At 41.0% G+C, this 18051-nt stretch overlaps 2 protein-coding genes across 9 annotated transcripts in view; both read left to right on the top strand.

Annotated features, from left to right (window-relative positions):
* Positions 1 to 5572, top strand: part of mgaa (MAX dimerization protein MGA a) — a 46081-nt gene extending 40509 nt beyond the window's left edge. For all 4 annotated transcript variants that reach the window (XM_077539003.1, XM_077539004.1, XM_077539005.1 and 1 more), the window contains exons 20-24: positions 572 to 653; positions 1666 to 2528; positions 2879 to 3028; positions 4436 to 4516; positions 5120 to 5572. In XM_077539003.1, the coding sequence (XP_077395129.1) occupies positions 572 to 653; positions 1666 to 2528; positions 2879 to 3028; positions 4436 to 4516; positions 5120 to 5430 (1487 nt within the window). In that variant the 3' untranslated portion in view covers positions 5431 to 5572. The remainder of the gene's footprint in view (positions 1 to 571; positions 654 to 1665; positions 2529 to 2878; positions 3029 to 4435; positions 4517 to 5119) is intronic.
* Positions 5573 to 6805: 1233 nt separating this feature from the next.
* The window catches only part of mapkbp1 (mitogen-activated protein kinase binding protein 1), a 37514-nt gene continuing 26268 nt past the window's right edge, over positions 6806 to 18051 (top strand). For 2 of the 5 annotated variants that reach the window (XM_077538374.1, XM_077538378.1), the window contains exons 1-11: positions 6806 to 7170; positions 7896 to 7987; positions 9485 to 9547; positions 9617 to 9674; positions 9761 to 9931; positions 11552 to 11689; positions 11766 to 11948; positions 12055 to 12072; positions 14037 to 14197; positions 14244 to 14442; positions 15780 to 15917. In XM_077538374.1, coding sequence (XP_077394500.1) covers positions 7051 to 7170; positions 7896 to 7987; positions 9485 to 9547; positions 9617 to 9674; positions 9761 to 9931; positions 11552 to 11689; positions 11766 to 11948; positions 12055 to 12072; positions 14037 to 14197; positions 14244 to 14442; positions 15780 to 15917 — 1341 coding nt within the window. In that variant the 5' untranslated portion in view covers positions 6806 to 7050. The remainder of the gene's footprint in view (positions 7171 to 7895; positions 7988 to 9484; positions 9548 to 9616; positions 9675 to 9760; positions 9932 to 11551; positions 11690 to 11765; positions 11949 to 12054; positions 12073 to 14036; positions 14198 to 14243; positions 14443 to 15779; positions 15918 to 18051) is intronic. The other 3 variants (XM_077538375.1, XM_077538377.1, XM_077538376.1) reach the window with 3 other exon arrangements.

Here is an 18051-nt window from a genome sequence, read left to right as displayed (position 1 = left end):
TTTTCTCACGGTTATCATAAAGCCACAAATCACTTGAGTACAACAATAACAAAAGTCACATTTCTGTTTTCAAGTAGTCTAAATCAAAGTAGTGAATGTCTTACACACAATTTGGCAAAAAAAAAAAAAAGCTGTAAAGATCAGAATTTTGTAGCAACCATTGTAGATGGGTGGCTGGTTCAGTAGTTTGCCATTTTCTGAACGGGTCATGAATGCAACATTTTTTATTTTTTATTTTTTTTTAATTAGGGCACGTTAGCGTATTGTTTTCTTGTGCGGTTAGCTTGATCATTTCACAAACGCCACAATAAGACTTGAATATGACTACAGGTCGCTTGTTGTTGCAAAAAAAAAAAAAAAAACTTTTTTTTTTTTTTTTGCGCCACTATTTCTCTGCAATCTGCGTACATGCAAGGAATGGCAGCGTTGAACACGTTGGTTGCGTTGCCGTAACTCGCGCTCCTTGCACACTTTGCATGTGTTTGTCATTGGCGTGGAGCCAAAAGCGGGTTCCATATGAGGGATGATGAATTTCTTAGCTGTGTCTACATCCGCGCTTTGCCAATCACAGGTGACAGCTTAGCGACGGGAAGTTCAGACAGTGGCCCGCAAGATGTCGCCAAGAAGACGAGTTCTGCCACGGAAAGAAACGGGTAAGAAGAAATGTCGGGCAAAGGGACATTTGGTTTTCATTTTGAGGGGTTTTGCCGCGTAATTCATATTCAACAAACGCAGGGATTTGTATTTATTTATTTATTTATTCATTTGTCTTTGTTGAGGTTGCGAAAATAAGCAACCGGGTGATGTTTAGTATGGATACCAGACAAAACAGTATGGACAAAAACTTTGTTTCTGACCCGGATAATACTTTACCGATATGTCAAACTGCCACAGTGAAGTGCAAACTATTGCTGTGCAGGATTTAGATTTAAAAAAAAATATTTTTTATTATAATTATTATTCAGTGGTTGGTAACTAATACCTGGTATCGGTACTCGCCCATACGTATGTAATACACTTTAATGCAAAAATAAAATTGTAATAAACTAATCAAATCTAAAAATATTCAAGGGAAGCTGCTAAATATAATTAATACTTTTTTAATTTAGTCATCGTGACTGCGCCGTTTTTTTTTTTTTTTTTTTTTTTTTTTTTAAATATATAAACTTGAAGTTTCATTAAAGTTGACCTGATTCTTGGGGGATCAATCTAATAAATACAATGTGCATTAAAGGGATAGTGTACTTATTTAGCCATTTTTGGCAGTCAAACAATATTTTGCCTATAATAAATTTGATATTTTCATTATTTTTCACGTACAATTAGTACCTTTTAAAAACACATGTTGCAACTTGCTGTCGACTGAAGATGACATCACAAGGGCTCAGGTAACCAATCACAGCTCTGCTTGTGAATGTCACGTGACCAAACCTAGAAAACAGGTGAGCTGTGATTGGTTACCTGAGCCCTTGTGATGTCATCTTCAGTCGACAGCAAGTTGCAAAATGTTTTTAAGGTACTAATTGTACGTGAAAAATAATGAAAGTATCAAATTTATTATAGACAAAATATTAACTTTCTATTGCTAAAATGGGTTAAATAAGTGAAGTATCTCTTTAATGGATAAAATGGATGACTTCAACTCATGTGCTTGACCCCAAACAGCGACGACGCCTGCATCCTTTGGCTCTCTCCCTCACCTTCACCTTCACCCGAGCCCTGCCCCTCGTCCCCGCCCTCCTACGCGCTGACCGGATCCGCCTCCGTCTCCACGGCGACCGCCACCTCCGGGAGCCAAGCGGCCCTTCGGCGGTCGGCAACGTCTTCAGGCGGCAGCGGCGACGACATCGTTTTTGTTTCCTCCACTCAGAAGTTCCCAAAGGAACAAGCTCCGCCCACCCCAGCCTCCCCGCCCCTTCCCTTTCCCAAAGCCGCAGCTGTCAGTCAGCCGAACGTAGCCACGCCCACCGCCTCCCACCAAGCGGACCCTCGGCAGTCGGCGCCCTCTTCAGGCGGCGATGACATCGTTTTTGTTTCCTCCACTCAGAAGTTTCCAAAGGAACAAGCTCCGCCCACCCTGGCTGCCCCGCCCCTTCCTCTGCCTGACGCCGCCGCTGTTAGTCAGCCAAATTGCGGCGATGACATCGTTTTTGTTTCAGCCACTCAGAAGTTCCCAAAGGAGCAAGCTCCGCCCACCCTGGTCGCCCCGCCCCTTCCCTTTCCTATAACCGCGGCTGTCAGTCAGACGAACTTAGCCACGCCCACTGCCTCACACCAAGCGGCCCTTCAGCAGTCGGCCCTCTCTTCGGGCAGCGACATCGTTTTCGTTTCCTCCACTCAGACATTTCCAAAGGAGCAAGCAACAGCGCCCCCGCCCCCTCCTTTGCTTCAAGCTGCAGCGGTCAATCGGCCACAGGTAGCCACGCCCACCACCTCTCACTGGACGCCGGCGGTGAGGAATCCAGCCAAGACGGTGCCCAACATCCTGTGTCGGGGCAGGACCCTCAACCTTTCGCCTGGCGTAAGTGGTAAGTAGATAAGGCAAGAAACTGCTGTCGACCACTACCCACACTCACACTTGGCTCGCATGTGCTGACTACCAGCACTCAATTGGCCACGCCCCCATCAATTTCACGACTACCAGCAGCATTTTGAGGACACGTGGCTGGTTTCAAAAAAGACAAATCGGGAATCACACAATCCAACACGACAATATGTCCAGCAGGGTTGGGCAATGAATCAAATTAATTTGGTTAATCGTCACTTTGAAAATCGAACCATTGAAAATTTGCTAAATTGTGAAATCGAGTTTTGTCTTGTGGGTTATTAAAAGCTGTTTTTGTGATGTTACTGTAAATGTGTTTCTATTGGATTGCAGGCGAACCCGACAGCTTGCAGGCCATCCTGCCCACGGAGCTCCTGTCGGTGGTTGGAGCCGCGTTGCCGGGGCAACCCTTCGTCACGCTGACCCCGCTGAAGACGGATTACGTCACCTCCGTGCCACCGCCGTCTTCGTCAGCAGCAATGGGTGCGTGAATTATACGGCGACTATTTATTGTCGACATTTAATATATTTTTAAATTAATTGATTTTTTAAATGTAATTAATTTTAATATATATTATTCATTTAATATATATATATATATATATATTAGTGTTGTTCCGATACCGTTTTTTGGCTCCCGATACCGATACCCAGCTTTGCAGTATTGGCTGACACCGATACCATACCGATACTTACGTTTTTTTTTTCCCTCAACATGAAAAAGCTGTCCTGCCATTGGTTCAGAGCATTCAAGGGCCAATAGGATATCTTAGATCGGCATGCAATGAACATGTCATATATCAGTGAATGTTATGCACGAGCAAGACACAAGATGCTGCATCCAAAATCCTATATTAGTGTTGGAATTAATGGTATCGGCAAGTGAGTAGTCACCGATACCGATACCACTGTTTTTATGCAGTATCGGCACCTCTGCCGATACCAGTGTCGGTATCGGAACAACACTAACATACATATAAATATATATATATATATATATATATATATATATATATATATATATATATATATATATATATATATATATATATATACAATAATTTTACGACAATTAATATAATTTATATAAGAAACACGTTGATTAATTATTCGTCAATCAAATTTGTACCCCCCCGTCGGGACTTTAGATAAAACAAAAGTAATTTGCGTTTAATTAATTAATAATTGCTGAATTGCACCCAATTGATATAATGCTTTTACGTTTTGAGCAATACAAGCATGCATGCAATTACTTACTTGCATTTAATCAATGTTTGCAAATGACATTCAGATAATAAAATGCGTTAATGTCAAAATATGACGGTGTTTTGTATTTTATATTACGCAAGTAATTTAGCTGATTAATCGTGATTAATCAAAATTAAAAAGTGTGATTAATCAGATTAAAAATTTTAATCGTTTGACAGCACTAATATGTTTCTGCCCCTTTCCCCACCACTTTTGTTTTTTTCAAGCTACATTCTTTTTAATTCTTTAAAGAATATTAGCTAGTGTTGCTCACTATAGCAACCAAATCGTCAACTTGGCAACAGCGACTCTGCTTTTGTTGAACTTATTGCAAAATATTTGCATCACGTACCTGTTTGGTATGTTAAGAGAAAAATTACTTTGGGAGAAGTCAGTCATGTTGTCAAGTACATTATTATTATTAAAAGTATCTAACATTTGTTGTACTTAACGATTAAAAGTAGTTTTTGTGCATATAAGTTCCATAAATAAATACTGCGACATATCGTCATCTTTTTGGCCTCCTCCGGAGTGCGTCACATGTCTCAATTTTTACGGTAGTGTACTAATCGGTAGTGAGTTCCAAAATGGCCACTTGACGTGTCGATGATTCTGACCATATTGTGTGTTGTCGTCGCACAGGAGTGCCAACAGTCACCCTCAGCCTGCCCGGTCTGACCGATCAACACTTGCAGCTGCCCTCCATGCCAGAGCTAGCCACAAGTAAGCTTTTCAAATCTGATTTTATTTTGGAAAAGTGTAAGCAACATTTTTTTCCTTTTGATTTTCTTACACAGCCCAAAGCAGTATTAAAAAAAAACAAAACAAAAAACAAAGGTCACAACTATGAAACATGAATAGGAAATATGTATGCAATATTGTGACGTATGTATTTCATATCAGTCGATTGATAGTTTTTTTCTTTTTCTTTTTCTTTTTAACCTAATCAAAAATAAGTATGAAATGGGTTCAAGTCAAGTTTATTTATTTATTTATTTATTATTTTTCCCAGGCCTTGTGTGTCTCAATAAAAAACATCCGCAAACAGGTTGTATGTTATAATGCAATGAATTGCAAAAAAAAAAAAAAGGAATCGTGATCTAATTGTGGGTGGGAGTGTAACAATTAATCACTTCATCGACAACTAGTGCTTATCAAATTAATGAACATTTTTGTGCATTTTCTTCACTTTCCATTTGAAATGTCCTGTTTTGGAATGATTTAAATTAAAAGGTTTTTTTTGGGGGGGGGGGTTTATCTGATAGTTGATTGAAAAAATAAAAATTGTAATCAATGGTGAAAATAATCAATATCTGTCGTTTCCAGTTGACAACCTCAACTCGTTCCCGCTGGCTCCTCCCACGATGCCGCCGCCACCTGAGTCCCCGCCCCCCTCGTCCTCCATTCCCACATCCTCGGAGTGGCGGCCCGCCCCCAGGGAGGAGCCTATCAGTGTCAACGGCCACGCCTTGGCCCCGCCCCCGCTGTTGCATATGAAGGCGGGGTCGGGAGGAGGTCAGGCGGAGCGCCCGCCCCCCGCCGAGGCGCCGGCGCCCGTCCAGGGGCGGGAGGGCGTGTCGTGGAGGCCCATGCCCAGGTTGGTCCCGCTGGGCCTGCGGGGGGCGCCGCCCACGTGAGAGGACTCCCGCAAGGATCGGATTGGACGTTTAGTGGAAAAAAATTTTTTGTTTGTCCCTGGATTTTTTTATTTTTCTACATTGTAATTGCATAAAGAGGTTCTGCAACACTAATTTAAATAAAGTCTGACAACATGTTTTACCCTTTGACCTCTACGCTAGCTACATGAACGCATTAGCTCATTTCATTTTATTCAGCCATTTTCTAGAGTGTTTATCTTCATCAGGGTCAGAGGTCACAGCTGACTTTGGAGTGCAAAGGAAAACGATGGACTGGTCGCCAGTCAACGTCAGCTCCTTGGTCGCCAGCCAATTGCAGGGCACACTGACAAAATAGATTGGTCGCCAGGAGGAGTGTGGCGATATATCGATATTGTGATGAATCGTGATATTTTGTCTCACGATAGATTATCGATGTGTCTACGCAAGTATCTCGCGGTATTTGTAGTTAATATTCAGCCACAATAACTGCTCCATTGTTTGACTTATTGAGCAATTAATTACTTGACGGGCCACTAGGGGGAGCGCCTCATAATAGTGGAAGGTAAATGGACAAGTTTTCAGGCAAAGAAGACTCATCAGCTTTGTTTGTTTTGTTTGTAAATATTATATATGTATTTATCTTTATTTTTTATTATGAATTATTTTTATTTTCTTTAGTTTTATTGCTATTTATTTTTTATTGATTATTTTATTATTTATTTATCTAATTTTATGATTAGTTTTATTGTAGATTATCGTGGATTTATTACGTGACCATTATAGCTATAATCGCGGTATCGTCATATTGTGAGATAATCGTTACCGTGAGCCTTCAATGTCAAGGCACATTGAGACAAACTGACTGGTCAGGCATGGCGGGCAGATCAGTCCAAATATCGATATTTTCTATACCAAGCCATATCGCTCTAGTATTTCAGTTTCAGTTCAGCTCTTTTATACACTGCTGCAGCTCTATTTATCAACAAACTTTGTCCTAATTTTGGCCTTTTGTTTGAAAAGGAAAAACACTTAAAAGGTTGAAATTTGTGATTAAGCAATTCGATGATACAGCTACCTTAAATAATAATTAAAAAAAAGAAAAACATATACCATAACTTTTAAAATATATCGGTATCGGCGATACTGGCGCTGTATTTACTTGGTATCGGATCGATACCAAAATTTGTAGTATCGCACAATGAACTGATGCTCTCCAACAATGGAATGAAGACAGAACCATATTGATGAAACAGGTTATGTTCATTTCTTGAAGTTTCCCGAATTTATTTTTTAAGTATCGAAATGAGATAGCAAGGTAACATTTTTCTGATTACTTCCGTTCGTGTCGTTTTACTTTGAAAGTATAGACCGGAAACTCGTCCCGCGTGAGCGCTTGACGACAAGCCATTGCGTCTGTGTGTGTGCGTGTGTGTGTATGCTTGTGACCGGAAATCGCTTCTCTTCTCCGCGGCGCCACGCTGCGATGCGGAACCGCAGCCGGGGACCCGGGACCGGTCCAGACCTACGAGGTAGGACACTTGGCGGAAGAGGCTTCGGTTCGGCTCGGCTCGGCCGAGCGAGGTCGAGCTCACACACACCATGCCGAAGGGAGCTAGCTAGCCGCCTAGCAGCGAAGCTATGAGCGGCGACGGCGGAGGCGGAGGTGCCATCAGCCGCCGCATCAAGAACCTGCTCAGGTCCCCGTCAATCAAACTGCGGGGGCGGGGCCGAGCCGCGCGTCATCAGCTGGGCGACAAGGTGCGTGGCGATAAAGCGGTTTTTTGTTGTTTTTCAACGTTTCCTGTCCATTTATTAGCATTTAGCGCCTGTATAGCATCTTGTTTTGGGTGCATTTCAAATATGTAATGTATTTTATGGGGTTATGTGGTGCCACGAATTCACTCCGTGACTGGTTTTCCTTCCGTTGTGGTCATCACGGCGCTGGCGGAAAACGTAATGATTGGCTAACTTGCCACCACATGGCCATTTTTGTCACATGGTCATGTGACTTGCGGTCATGTGACTTGTCATTTGCCACAATGGGCGGTCACACATGGTCACGTGATATGTCGTTTGACTTATGTGTCTGGTAATTTGAAGCTAACAAGCAATTTGACTTGGTCAAGTTACACGTGGTCACATGACCAGTCATTTGCCTTATTTATCATTTGTCGACTTGTGGTCATTTGGACGTTGACAGCAGCCATCTTGTTTTGTGTGACTTTCAAAACAAATGATACATGTACACATTATGTGTAATATGCTAACAGATATTAACTGCTTTGCAAATGTCGAGAACCATTTGCATGGTGGCATGTGTGTCAAAGCGCCTGCAGAGATTTGCGCTACATTAGCGCTGCCGCTAACTCGTCTGGCAAGTCTTGGCAGTTCTTCAAGTCTTATAACGCGCTGAGGGAAGCGGTCGTGCGACTTGCTAACAGATGCTAATGTGCAACTACTCTATTTCCTTTGCACCCCCGCAGGTGACTTTGGAGAAGGTTCTCGGCATTACGGCACCCGGCAACCGAGCACTGTCATGTGACCCGCGCAGCGGACTCCTGGCGTATCCCGCCGGGTGAGCTACTCATCAAATTGGCGGCATGGGGTTCAAACAGGAAGTGATACCCTTGTCGCTTCCTGTTGGCAGGGCTGCGTTTGGCTAACGCTAGTGATGCTGCAATTGTGTTTATTTGTCCACCACACCTACACATTTGAACCAAACCATTTGAACCGTTTTTTGTGGGGGCTCATAGTTTTCTAGATCAAAACTTCAAGGCCTAGGTCAAAGGTCAAGGTCACAGCAATGTCAAAAAACACAGAAAATAAAATGTTTTTTTCATGCCAATTTTATTCAATTAGTGGACTTAAGGACAGCAGTTAGCCACTTGGTGGATTCATTTTTGGGGGCAACTGACCTTGTGTCTAAGAATATAGGTGAGGTCAAAGTTCACCACAAGGTGAAAACTGTCAATCACATCAAATCACATGTCAAATTATAGGCCTTTTTAAGGGCTCACCGAAAATTGCTGGGAATGCCGAGAATGTTTCAGTCATGTCCGCTTTATCCTCCCCCGCTGCGGGCGGAGGAGGGGCTTATCGGATGCTAAGTGGGTCAGTGCAGCCCCAGGCCAGGAAGGAAAACACGATGGGGCAACGACAGTTAGCATGGTGAAGATGACGGCTTGTTGTTAAAATGCTCACAACTTGACTACCTGAGATGATTATCTGTAGGGCCTAACCGATTAATCGGCCGCCGATTATAATTAATCGGACGATTATTGGCCTTCAAACATCGGCCAAAACAATCAGCCAATTGGGCCAAATGGCCGATTACTTTCCCCTTAGAACGTTATCGAAGAAAAACGAAGTTTCCAACACTGTGAAAGTACCCCGAATGCACCATTTTGCTTGCGTAGCATTAGCAACTAGCAAGTGTGTACCACATGTTAGCATCCTTTATTAAGCTGTTTAATGACACCGCAGTTGGAGTTAACTGTAAAACTAAACACACAACGGTAAGAATTACATCCACTGTATATTTAACTACAAAATATACTTCGTTTTTAAAACATCGCTAGCCTAGCGCTAACAAGAAGTTAGCACATGCGAACAGGAAGTTAGCAACGACTGCATGAGTGTTTTTCCTTCAAATAACGAATATCCACACACAAAAGTTGTGGGAACACATACCCACAGATGAGATATCACTATGCAAAGGCAGAAATTCTTCCCAATGTGTGAAAAACTAGTTATTTTCATAAAATTCAATCGCAACTTTCATGCTAATGCAAAGTTAGCATGCTAATGCTAACTTAGCATGCTAATCTTAATGCTAGCTAAGCATGCTAATGCCAAGTTAGCATGCTACTGCTAAGGTAGCTTAGAATTAATGCTAAGTTAATTATAAGCTACTGCTAAGCTAATGCTAAGCTAAAGACTTTCTTTTATCAAAATTCAAGGATGCAAACATCCAAGGATTTTTTTTGTCTTAAGTTAAGCACATGATTAGCATTCTCGTTTCTGTATCAGTTCTATATTTCATCGCCATAACCACGTGTGCTTTTGTGTGCAGATGTGTTGTGGTCCTGCTGCATCCTCGCAAGAACAAACAACGTCACATCTTCAACGCGTCAAGGTAAAGCCGTCAGTCGGCCGTGTTTTGGCGCTGTTGCTATGGTAACACGCAGCCTGTGCGCATTTGCAGGAAGACCATCACCACGTTGGCCTTCTCCCCTGACGGCAAGCATGTGGTCACCGGCGAGGTGAGTCGGGCGTGATGCCGATCATTTGGCACGCGGTCATGTGACTTGGGGCTGTTTTGACTTGGCGGGGCTGTGTGGTTCCCCAGAGTGGCCACATGCCGGCCGTGCGCGTGTGGGAGGTGTCGAGCGGTGTTCAGGTTGCGTCCCTCCAGGAGCACAAATATGGCGTGGCCTGCGTGGCCTTCTCCCCCAACATGAAGTACATCGTCAGCGTCGGCTACCAGCACGACATGATGGTGCACGTGTGGAACTGGAAAGTATGGCGCTCACCGTAATCCCATCAGTACAAATGTTTACTCCTTTTTTGTTGTAAATTAGCACTAATCCCAAGAGAAGGTTCTAGTCGCCAGAGATGGATTCTAAATCTCAAAACAAGGTCATTGTCCTGAGGAGGGGTTGTAGTCCCTATTTTACTCCAGTTGGGTACTAGTCACACGAAAAGGTTCTAGTCACCAGTGAAGGTTCTAAGTCTCAAGTTGAGGTCCTTGACCTGAGAGGGTTCTAATCAAAAGAGAGGGTTGCTATTCCCAAGAGAAGGTTTAGTGCCCAGAGTGTTTTTTGGTCCGAGAAGGTTTTAGTCACCCGGGAATGTTCTTTTGCTGAGAAAGTCGTCTGGTCGTGAGAGAAAAGACTAGTACCAAGAGAATGTTCTAGCCACCAGGAAATGTTCTCGTCTAAAGGCAAGGAGCTTGTTCTAAGAAAAGAGGCTGGTCCTGAGAGAAGATTCTATTCTTAAGAGAAGTATCTCGTCCCTAGAGAGGTTTTTGTTCCGAGAGAGTGTACTAGTCATGAGAGAAGGCCCTAATCACCCGGGAAGGTTATTTTCCTGAGAGTCGTCTGGTCCTAAGAGAAGTTCTAGTCACTGGGAAAGTTTCTTGTCTAAAGACCAGGTACTTGTTCTGAGGAGGGTTCTAGGTCACTAGGAAAGGATCTAGTCTAAAGATAAGGTTATTGTCCAGAGAAAATGTTCTGATCCTGAGATAGGGTGCTAGTGACCAGGAAGGTAGTGTTCTAAAGACCAGTTACTAGCCCTGAGAAGAGCTGTTCCTGAGTGGGGGTTCTAGTCACCAGGAAAGGTTCTAGTCTCAAGACAAGGTACATGTTGTGAGAAAGGGGGCTGGTTCTGAAGGTTCTAATCACCAAGAAAGGTTCTGGTTTAAAGATAAGGTACTTGTCCTGAAAAAAGGGGTTGGTCCTGAGAGAGGGTTCTAGTTACCAGAAAGGTTCTAGTCTAAAGACAAGGTACATATTCTGAGAGAGGGTTCTAATCACCAGCAAAGGTTCTGGTCTAAAGATAAGGTACTTGTTCTGAGAAAAGGAGCTGGTCCTGAAGAGAGGGTCCTAGTCCCAAGAGAAGGTTCTAGTCCCATGTGAAGTTTGAGAAGGATTATAGTTTAAGGTGCTAGTCCCAAGAGAAAATTCTATTTGCGAGAGTAGGTTCAGGTCTAGGGAGAAGGTACAAGTCCCTAGATACATTTCCTGTCCCAAAAGAAATTAATAAAGTAGATCCGCGCATACTCACAGTTCAGCACTGAAAATTAGGTTCAAGTCCCTTTTAAATGGTTTTCGTCTCAAGTGAAGGAACTAGTCCCAAATGAAGGCTCGATTCCCGGGATGAGGTTTTCCTTCTGAGAGAAGTTGGTGTGCCTTCCCTTGGGACAAGTACTGACGACCGGCACCTTAACTTGGAACTGCAACAAGTCCCAAGGACAGGTAGTAGTCCCTATGTAAAGGTTCTAGTCCCTATGGACTTAATTCTGAAAGAGGGTTCTTGTCCCAAGAGATGGTTCTATTCCTAAGTTAGGGCTCTCGTACAAAGAGAAGGTTCTAGTCCGGAGAGAAAGTACTAGTCCGGCCTGGACTCCCTGTGTGTGTAGAAAGGCGCGGTGGTGGCGGCCAACAAGGTGTCGAGCAAGGTGACGGCCGTGTCCTTCTCCCACGACTCGTCCTACTTTGTGACGGCGGGAAATCGCCACATCAAGTTCTGGTACCTGGACCACAGCAGGACCTCCAAGGTGAGACTTGAAGTCACGCGAACCACCAGTGGTGGGAACGAGTACGACAACGTGGTCCCTGTCCCCGCCCATGCAGGTGAGCGCCGCAGTGCCGCTGCTGGGCCGTTCGGGCCTGCTGGGAGAACTGAAGAACAACTTCTTCTGCGACGTGGCGTGCGGCCAAGGACAGCAGGCGTCCTCCACCTTCTGCATCAGCACGTCGGGCCTCCTGGTGCAGCTGGACCAGCGTCGAATGCTCCACAAGTGGGTGGAGCTACGCGTGAGTCCACCTCTGTTTGTTTTGCCGCACGGGTTGAGCGTAAGTGCTAGCGTGCTAACATGCTAACTGCAAGGCTCTCTTGCTTCCTCTCGCACTTCCTGGGCAGCGGGTCGACTCCGCCCCAGTAAGTCAGACGATCAGGTTTATGTTGTCATTCAAGTTTTCATTTGCATTCATTTTGTGTTTGTTTGGTTTTAATTAATTATGTGTTCGCGCATCACATTTTGCACTCGTCATGTTTTCATTCATTTTCACTTGTTGCTTTTTCATTTTTCAGATTTTTTATTCCTGTTTTCACGTTTTTATTCATTCAAATTTATATGTTTCTATTTTTTATGATGATTTCTCATTTCATGTTTTTACTCATCAGGTTTTCATCCGTCTCTTCATTAACCATCTTTTTATTTGTCAGTTTCATTTATTCATGTTTTCATGCATCACATTTTTATATTATTCGTCACATTTTTATTCACTCATTTTTTTTTATTAGTTATGCGTTTATTTTCATTGTTCATGTTTTCACTCATCATGTTTTAATTCAGTTTTCATTTGTCATATTTGTATTGTTTCACGTTTTCATTCTTGTCTGCTTTCATTCATGTTTTCATTTGTTATATTTTCATTTTTTCATGTTTTCTTTCACTTGTCATGTTTTCTCACATTTTTACTCATTCAAATTTTCATGTTGTCATTCTTCCTCATTTCTCTTGTTTTTTGTTACTTTCTATTTTTTTTCCACTTTTTTATTAAATTTTAATGTTGATTTTCATTTATTCATGTTTCCGCTCATAATGTATTCTTGTTTTCACCTATCACATTTTTTTATTCATATATTTTTTTTAATTAGTTTTTTCTTCATGTTTTCACTTGTCATGTTTTCATTCATGATTTCACGTCACATTTTTACTCATTCAAATTTTCATGTTGTCATTCTTCCTCATTTCTCCTTTTTTGTCACTTTTAATTTTTTTCACATTTTTATTGAACATATTTTCATGTTAATTTTCATTTATTCTGCCCATAATGTATTCTCGTTTTCACCTATCACATTTTTTATTTATTCATATAGTTTTTGTTAGTTTTTTTCTTCATGTTTTCATTCATGATTTCACGTCACATTTTTACTTATTCAAATTTTCACATTGTAATTCTTCCTCATTTCTCGTGTTTTTTTTGGTTTTTTTTGGTCACTTCATTTTTTTCTTCACATTTTTATTAACCGTAAATTCATGTAAATTTTCATTTATTCCGCTCAAAATGTATTCTCATTTTTAGCCATTACATTTTTAGTTATTCAAATTACTTTATTCTTTTTTTTTATCTCTGTAAAAATTTTCATGTTGTCATTCTTCCTCATTTCTCGTTTTTTGTTACCTTCCATTTTTTTCACGTTTTTATTAACCATGTTTTTATGTTAATTTTCATTTATTCCACTCATAACGTATTCTCGTTTTCACCCACCACATTTTTATTAATTCATATAATTTTACTTTTATTTTTTTTAAATTAGTTTTCATTTCATTTCCATTTGTTTAGTCATATAATATTACTTTTATTTTTTAAAACTATTTTTTATTTCATTTCCATTTGTTTATTCATATAATTTTACTTTTTTTTAATTAATTTTCTTTTCATTTCCATTTGTTTATTCATATAATTTTACTTTTTCTTTTTAAATTAGTTTTCATTTCATTTCCATTTGTTCATTCATATATTTTTTAATTAGTTTTCATTCCCATTTGTTTATTCATATATTTTTATTATTTTTTTTAAATTAGTTTTCATTTCATTTCCATTTGTTTATATATATATATATATATATATATATATATATATATATATTTTTTTTTTATTTATTTATTTATTTTTTAAATTAGTTTTAATTTCGTTTCCATTTGTTGTTTGTTTTGTTTCCTTCACGTTTGCACTCATCATGTCTTGTTGGGGGGGGAGTCATCGTTCACCCCTGTCATTGGTCACTCCAGCACACCTCCTCCCCTGATTGGCTGAATTTCCTCCCTGTTGTTTGCCATATCACATGATGTCACATGACGTCACATGGTGCGTTTCTTTTTTTTTTTTTTGCAGGCGTCCCAGGCCACGTGTTTGTGCGTGACGGACGAGCTGATCTTCTGTGGCTGCTCGGACGGCGCCGTCCGCGCCTTCAGCCCGCACACGCTGCACTTCCTCTGCACGCTGCCGCGCCCGCACTTCCTGGGCGCCGACGTGGCCGCCATGACGGATGCCAGGTTAGGAGACGTCGGCGGCCCCGTCGTGCATTTTTTTGTCTCTCAGTCGTCTTTTCTGCGTCCGTCCCGACGCCCGCTACCCGGACGCGGTGGCGCTAACCTACGACCCGAGCGGCGGCTGGCTGTCGTGCGTGTACAGCGACCACAGCGTGTACGTTTGGGATGTGGGCGACCTGCGCGACCCGCGGCGCGTCGGCAAGCTCTACTCTGCGCTCTATCACGCCTCCTGTGTGTGGGGCCTGGAGGTGGGTTCAATATAATTTAATAAATGGTTCAAATTAAATAAATAAATATATAAATGACTAAAAGTGAAAATAAAAAGAGATATAAAAAAAAAAATATATATATATAATTTGAAAATTAAATAAAAATAAATAAATATAAATAGAAAAAAAACAATGAAAAAAATATATATAGATAAATGAATACATTAGATTTTTTTTCATATGTTTTTATTTTCACTTTTAGTCATTTATTTATTATTATTATTTGTTTTGTAATTTATTTATTTTGTAACTTATTTGTTATTTTTTAACTTTGGCACGTTTGTTCAATACTGCCAGTTGAATTGTTATTCAAATGAGGAGGTGTTTATTTATTGATTATAAATAAATAAATAAATGACTAAAAGTGAAAATAATAACTGATATTAAAAAAATAATTTCAAAATTGAATCCAAAAAAATAAATATAAATTGCATAAAAAAACAACCAAATGTATATAATATATATATTAGTGTTGTTCCGATACCGTTTTTTGGCCCCTGATACCGATGCCCAGCTTTGCTTTGCTTTTTAAGAGGGCGCTCTAGGCCTGTGTTGATAATTTCGACATTGCCGGTAGAAGAGGAAGCGTCGCATCGTCTACCTCCCGAGTTGAGGGAGTTGTTTAAAAGTGACACGAAGATGAAGATTTCATTGGATTTAGTGATTTGGAGTGAAACTGATAGTTTGGTAAACTCTTTAGCATGTTCTTTATGCTAGAGTTAGATGAAAAACTTGAAGTGATGGGAACATAATTCACTCACGGAACGTTGGGACGAAGGGAGAGTTCCGGGTGGGAAGGTTTGTTATGTTGAAAAGGGGAGTTAGCCTGTTATCTTCGAGCTGAGTGGGGAGTTGCTGTTAAGACCTCAGAAGCTGATGTCAATAAAACGGCAGCCTTTGGCTCCGTGCTTCAACACTCCTCCTCCGACTCCCGTCACTGCTCGCGACAAACTCTTAATATGTTACGTCGTTACTGACATTACCAGGCATGTCAGTCATGTAACGTTAGTATACCGTACACTTATTCAGCCTGTTGTTCTCGCTTTTATTTTTATTTTAAATTGCCTTTCAAGATGACATGTATGTTTTTGGTGTTGGATTTTACCAAATAAATTTCCCCCAAAAATGCGACTTATACTCCATATATATAATTTTCAAATTAAATATTTTTATGCCATTTATTTTTTTTTTTTACTTTGTCATTTATTTATTCAGTCATTTATTTATTTAGAATTTTGGCAGTTTTGGTCCTCCATAGTTCCATTGGGGGCAGGGGGTGGGGATGGCGGATGATGAAATCCATCCCATCTGGCAAGCAGGTATTTCCTGAAGACGGAGGAGACGGCGGCAAGATGGCGCTTCCGCCGGGATGCTTCCTGTCGTGCTCGTCGGATAACACCATTCGCGTGTGGAACGTCGACGCTCGCCGCTTCCCCAACAACATCCTCAGCCGCGTATGCGCGCACACACACACACACACACACACATACACACACACACACACACACACACACACACACACACAGATATCCTTGACCCCTCCCATAAGTCAGCGTCTGCCCACCCCCACCCCCTTTTTCCTGCGGAGTTCCTCAGGGGTCAATCTTCGGACCCCTTCCTTTTGTAAACAGCTTTACTGTAAATTCTCTTTTTACACACACTCGGGATGTGTGATGAAAAAAAAATCGATTCTCATAATCGACATGCTCATTTAGTACGATTCAGATTCGATGTTACATGTCCCAAAATTTAATTTCATTTCAATGATTTTATACTGTCTTGTCCTTATTGGGAGTAAATCTCTCCAATCAAGACGGTTCGATACGCATCTCGATACATGGGGTGCAATCCGATACAAGGACGGTTCGATTTTAAAATGAAACGATTCGGTTCAGTTCGATTCAGTTGGATTACGATTCGATGTTCGATTCAGTAGGATTACTATTCAATTCGGTTCGATTTGGGGGAGCGGTGCACCGATTAATTACTCAATGATTAGTTAATTGTCAAATTAATTTACAATTATTTTGTTACTCCATTAATGGTTTGAATATCTTGTTTAATTTAAAGTGATCAAAATGTGTTGTATCTTGTACATTTGCGAAAATCTGCTTTTATTTTGTAAATACAGCGATCTGTAATGTTCTAACATGTTGCAGACCAAATTAGTAACTATCAGTCTTTTAAATTGCTGTTTTATAAATCTGCCGAATAAAATACTCCACTCATAAATTGTGACTACTAATTAATATATTTTTCAAAGTGCCACCTTACTACATGTAAACTAATTAACTTAAATTATTATACAGGCCAATTTTTGAGTAGCACTCAGAAAAAAAACCTTTTGAGAGAAAATTTATATACACATTCTTACTGAGTAGATAGATAGATAGATAGATACTTTATTTGTTTATTTATGTATTAATCCCCCTAAGGGGAAATTTAGTTGTCTATCAGTAGCACCGGGAAACTAAATAGACAACAACAAAAAGACATCTCGAAAGTATTCAATATGTAAGGACCCGACAGTTTACATCACTACTAATTATAAAAATGGATAGCAGCTGGAATAAAACATCTCTTCAAGCTCTCAGTTCTGCAGCGCACATGGAAAAGACGATTGTTCCTTTGAGCAGATGCGCCGTGTTGCTGAGCAGAACCTGCAACTTTCTCCCCAAGCAGCAAATATGCATTTTAGAGCTTCTCCCACACTTATTTTATAGTTATTGAGGCAAACGCACGCCACACAGTACTATTTTCGCTGTAAAAGAAAATACTACTCACTTCAGCATGATCGGCCCATGTTTTTTTTTTACATCCGTACAGTATCAGCATGCGAATCCACCTCTGGCCGTGGTCTTTCTTTTTTAAGCTTTGAGACAGTACAGCATGGTAGCATTTTCATTTAATTCTCTTAACTCTAGAGTTATTGTTGTAATGTACAAACGCGTTCGGATCGGCTAGCATCGATTAACATGTTTCCAGCGAGGGACTTGAATGGCACACACTTCTCTCGTAAGCACAGATCTACATATGACACTGGATTATTCGTGCGCTTGTGATATAGGCGCACGGAAATCCATATGATATGAAAGTCAATGGATGAGCAGCTTTTGGGGACGCTAATGTTTTCATCATGTCCTGACTCCTGAAAGCCCTCATTCGCCACAACACAGTAAGTGTTGAAGTTTATTACCCCTCTCTGGTCGAGTTGTGGGCCTTTTAATTGGAAGAAGTCCTGTCTCTCTCCGTGGGGTTAAACACCGCGGTTCCTGTACATCTGTCGTACTCGCAGTTGACAGTCTTTGAACATGGCGACACTTTTACCAGCATTCTATTGTTCGTTTAAAATTAACATATCTTCCATACTTTGGACATGAAACTTACCGGAGCACGTTGTGTCCGAAAGCAAAAGTGCTACCTTACTGTAGTTGTCCACTACGGCGACAAGTCTCGCGTGACTTTTTTTTTTTTTTTTCCACCCACGCAACACCGCTTCCCGGGCGAAGTCTCGCGTGACTTGGAGTCGAGGAAATGCAGTTTAAACAGCTCGCTTGTGAATAATATTCTCATTCGTTCAGGAAGACA

This window comes from Festucalex cinctus, chromosome 12 (assembly GCF_051991245.1).
Source record: "Festucalex cinctus isolate MCC-2025b chromosome 12, RoL_Fcin_1.0, whole genome shotgun sequence".
In the NCBI taxonomy this organism is placed as follows: Eukaryota; Metazoa; Chordata; class Actinopteri; order Syngnathiformes; family Syngnathidae; genus Festucalex; species Festucalex cinctus.
Note: the sequence above shows the minus strand (reverse complement) of the source record. Positions and strands in the feature narration are given on the sequence as shown.